The sequence below is a fragment of the Phodopus roborovskii genome, unplaced genomic scaffold (assembly GCF_943737965.1).
Source record: "Phodopus roborovskii unplaced genomic scaffold, PHOROB, whole genome shotgun sequence".
NCBI classification, from domain to species: domain Eukaryota; kingdom Metazoa; phylum Chordata; class Mammalia; order Rodentia; family Cricetidae; genus Phodopus; species Phodopus roborovskii.
In genome coordinates this window covers 17778252-17782507 of record NW_026126418.1, presented here as the reverse complement: position 1 = coordinate 17782507, position 4256 = coordinate 17778252, and the positions used below count along the sequence as shown (strand labels likewise).

At 33.1% G+C, this 4256-nt stretch overlaps 1 protein-coding gene across 1 annotated transcript; it reads right to left on the bottom strand.

Moving 5' to 3' along the window:
• Window positions 1-2790: 2790 nt before the first annotated feature.
• LOC127221965 (olfactory receptor 4C15) lies at window positions 2791-3762 on the bottom strand. Its single transcript, XM_051183896.1, has one exon. The coding sequence runs from the start codon at window positions 3760-3762 to the stop codon at window positions 2791-2793; it is 972 nt and encodes a 323-aa protein (XP_051039853.1).
• Window positions 3763-4256: the final 494 nt, after the last annotated feature.

The following is a 4256-nucleotide window of genomic DNA, read 5'->3' as shown; positions in this document are numbered from 1 at the left end:
ACAGAGAAGTGTATCCCTTACTCTCCAAGGGAAGCTTCTATCTTTGACATATGGAGATTGTTATGAAAATACAGAACCAATAATAAAGAGTTGTTGAGCCCTGTCTCAATAGATACATCTATAAAATAATTTTCACTACCTAGGGTTCAGGGAACAATAGTATAAAGGAGACAGAAATAATGTAAAATACAGAGGATCAGAGACTTTGCTGTGAGACTGTGAATCCTAGTAATGTCAGAAATTATATCCATAAAATCATACCAACATGACCACAAAAACAAACACTAAACAAGGACAGCAATAGATATGTCAAAGTGGATGGGGGAAAATTATGCAGTCTCAACACTATAGGCATCTAAGGAATGTTAAGCATAGTAGAAATAATGTTCCCCAGAAAAGATCTCACCAACTAATGAGCCTTGAAAAATATATACAAGTAACATTATACAAATTGATCATGCTATATTTAGACATGTGTATGTATATGATATATGTACATACATATAACAAAAAAACCAATTTTAAAAAAAGGCCATGAGCATGAAAGAAAGCAAAAGGAGGATATTGGAGTGTAGAAATGGAAGGGAGAAATGATACAATTATAATTTCTAAAGTCTCAAAGCAGAATTTCTATCGCTTTGAACCTGTGCGTGTTACAGTCTGCATTCTTATGTGTATTGGTGAAGTATAAGGGGAATTCACCAGATTCTGGACTTTAAATGAGTAGGAATAAAAATGGGCAAATGATATATAGTTTTTATTTCACAACTAATAACTGTAACTTCTTCTGGCATAGTACTACTAGAGTCTACAACTTTATAACTGGAGTTAAGAAAATATAAAATGATGCTTTAATGTGGTGTATAATGGAACAAAAAGAAGATGCTTGGTGTGTTCAGTATTTATTTCTCTTTTATTTCAGTCATTTTATCCACAGCCTCCAAAGAAATATCCCACTGATATCAGATCATGATCATAGTTCATAAAAACAAATTAAACAAAATGAATAGGGAAAGGAACTTCAGAAGATACACCTTCTATAAGAAGAACATGAAAAACAAAGAACTTGATTGGGAAATTATCCTCGCATCCAAACTTTGGTAACACATCAGTTTTGATGAGATACACATACATTGTTCATATACTGTTTTGTAAACAACTTGTAATTTTTCATCCATACAAATTCTAATAGAAATCAATACAGTCTCATACACAGTTTTATATCTTATATATGGCATACAAATTAAGGAGAAACCATCATAAGTAATAGACTTTAATTCTGAATACATTGTTAAGGTAGGTTCATTTGTAAATGGTAGAAAATTTGAATTGATTCTTAAATTTCTTGACAAATAATATGTCTATACCAGCTGGAATTTCCCATGGATGACAAAAGTCCCTTGGAATTTCCACATGAAATCTAGATATAAGAAAATATAAAGTGCTTGGAATGTTAGTACACTCCTTTAATCCCAGCACTTAGGAGGCAGAGGCAAGCAAATCTTTGTGAGTTCGAGACCAGCCTGGTCTACACAGTGAGTTTCAGGACCTCCAAGGCTATGTAGAGCATACCTGTGTCAAAAAAAGTAATAAATAAAATAGAAGAAAATGTAAAATAACATAAATAAATATAACTTTCATTATATATAATACATATTATATATATACACATACATATATATGGAAGAAATGAATGTGAAACTCATAAAATGAATTGACCTCTACTTCTATTTTATTAATTTATAATATTCTTCCTCTTAATTCTCTTCTCTGTAAGTAGTGGAGGACATGTGCTCAATATATGTATATCTTAGGTACTAATCTATACTTGCCTTTGGTTTATGCTTTAACATGGGTTTTTCCTATGGAAGCAGGATAAAGAACTCATTTAAATGTGGTAGCCACACCACCCAATGGATATTCTGATTATCTAGTTATTTTAGAAATTCAAGACATAACTCAAATTTTCCTTCTGGCATGAATAAAGCCACTTTTAAAAGGTGTTCAAATGATCCAGCAACATTTAACTTCAGGCTTTACCTATACTCCTATGCATTTCTAAGCTCTGAGGTTTCACAATGTCACATAAGGATGCATTTTCCTTCAGAGAATTTCCATAATTTTTTCTCCTTATTTAAAATTCATTAATTTAGTTAGCCAATATTACCTCTTCCAATAGTTCAAAAAATCACTGAAAATTTGAAAGTATAAAATTAAACTGGCTATAATTTCATGTGTTAACACTAACTACTCAATGCATGAGAGTGTGATTTCAGAATCACAGTTTTCCAACTAAATTGTTAATGCATTCAATAGAAAAGGATGTCATCTTTTTCAAAAAGTAGCTAATTAATAAAATACTTTTTCTAGTAAATAGTGATTTCTTGATTTTTTTAGAATAGTTTTTGAAATATAATTATTGATTGTAGTGTGTGTGTGTTCCTGTGTGTACCTGTCTGAATAGTGTGTATATGGGTATACAAATGAGGGGTGGATGGTGTATGTACCTGTCCAGATGCATGTTAAATCAAAAGAAGGCATCAATTCTTTTGGTTTATTGCTCTCTACCTTGTTTCCTTAAGACAAGGTCTCTATTGAACCTTGACTTCATTGACTTTTGAAAATGCCTTTTGGTTCTATAATACCTCACTTCCCAAGTATGTTGTTAAAAGTGTGCAACAAAGAATGATTTTTTTATACAGGTGTTAGGATGAGAAATAATTGCTAATGTTTGCACAACAAATGCTCTTATCCACTGATAGATCTACCCACTATTGGAAGTGTAATGTTTTAAGAAGCATTAGAAACATTTATGAGCCGTTTCCACATTATCCTGATGGCGTTCTTTATTTCCTTATTTCTGAAAGTGTAAACCATAGGATTCAAAAGTGGTGTGATGATGGTGGCAAACACAAATGCATTTTTTTCAGAAGAAAAGGCTGACTTAGGTCGTGCATATATTAAAAAGCATGGGACAAAGAACAAAAGCACAACAGTAATGTGGGATCCACAGGTGGAGAGAGCTTTAAGCCGCCCTTCAGAGCTGTGGGCTCTCAAAGAATACAATATGACACCATAGGAGATAAGCAAAATAGAGAAGATTATTATGCTGATTGACCCACTATTAGCAAACACTAAAATGACAAATATGTGTGTGTCAGTACAGGCAAGCTCTAGTAATGGAAACAAGTCGCACAAGTAATGATCAATGATATTGGGTCCACATAAAGGTAGTTGCAAAGTAAAGATAATTTGCACAGTAGAATGTAAAAATCCTCCTGCCCAGGATACCATGACCAAAATGCCACAGAGCCTCCGGGTCATAATGGAAGTATAGTGAAGGGGCTTACAAATGGCGACATAGCGGTCATAGGCCATGGCTGACAAAACAATCACCTCTATCCCAGTGAAGAAGTGGATTGCAAATAATTGTGTCATGCAGCATTCAAAGGAAATGGTCTTCCTCTCATAGAAGAAGTCTACAATCATCTTGGGTGTGACAGTAGAAGAAGTGCATGAATCCAGTAAGGACAGGAATATCAAGAAGAAGTACATGGGGGAAGCAAGCAGTGCAGGACTGTAGATGATGGTCACAACAATTATCATGTTGCCCCAAATAGTTGCAAGGTAGATCAACAAAAATGCAACAAACAGTATTTTCTCAACCTTTGAGTTCTGTGAAAGCCCGAGGAGTATGAACTCAGTGACGAAGCTCTGGTTTTGCATTATTGTCAATAAGATGCTGAAGTGAAATCTTTCCATGTAAATCTGAAAATTATAGAAAAAGTACCTCTTTAAAGTTTGTATAATCACCATGTAAACTTTGTCTTTCCTGATTGTCTTGCCATGTAAAGGAATGATATAAATTTTTAAATGTATAGTTGCATTACAGGTAGTATTGAAGTTGAGATGAATTATTAAATACTTAAAATATCAACATTTATAATATTAGAATTGAAACATCAACTTGGGTGAGAGGAGAGCAACAGCCTGTCTTTGAAGGGTCAGCATTTATCAGTATTTATGGGATTCTTGAAGTTAAACATTGAAATGCATTTTAAAATGTTCTAGATATAAATGAATTTGTCATTGCCTCATCTATCAATAGAAGAGGCAAAATATTATAGGACATTTTATAAAATTCATACATTCAGCTTAAATGTTTGTAAAAGTTTGAGTTCATTAGAGCTTCCAATAACTCAATCTATTCTTTATATAACAGAATATTCTTTGTGAACCTATGCAGCACTCCTCAA

What these genes read in the sequence shown, in the direction of transcription:
- LOC127221965 (XM_051183896.1), bottom strand. Translation starts at nt 3,762, where the DNA reads ATGGAAAGATTTCACTTCAGCATCTTATTGACAATAATGCAAAACCAG.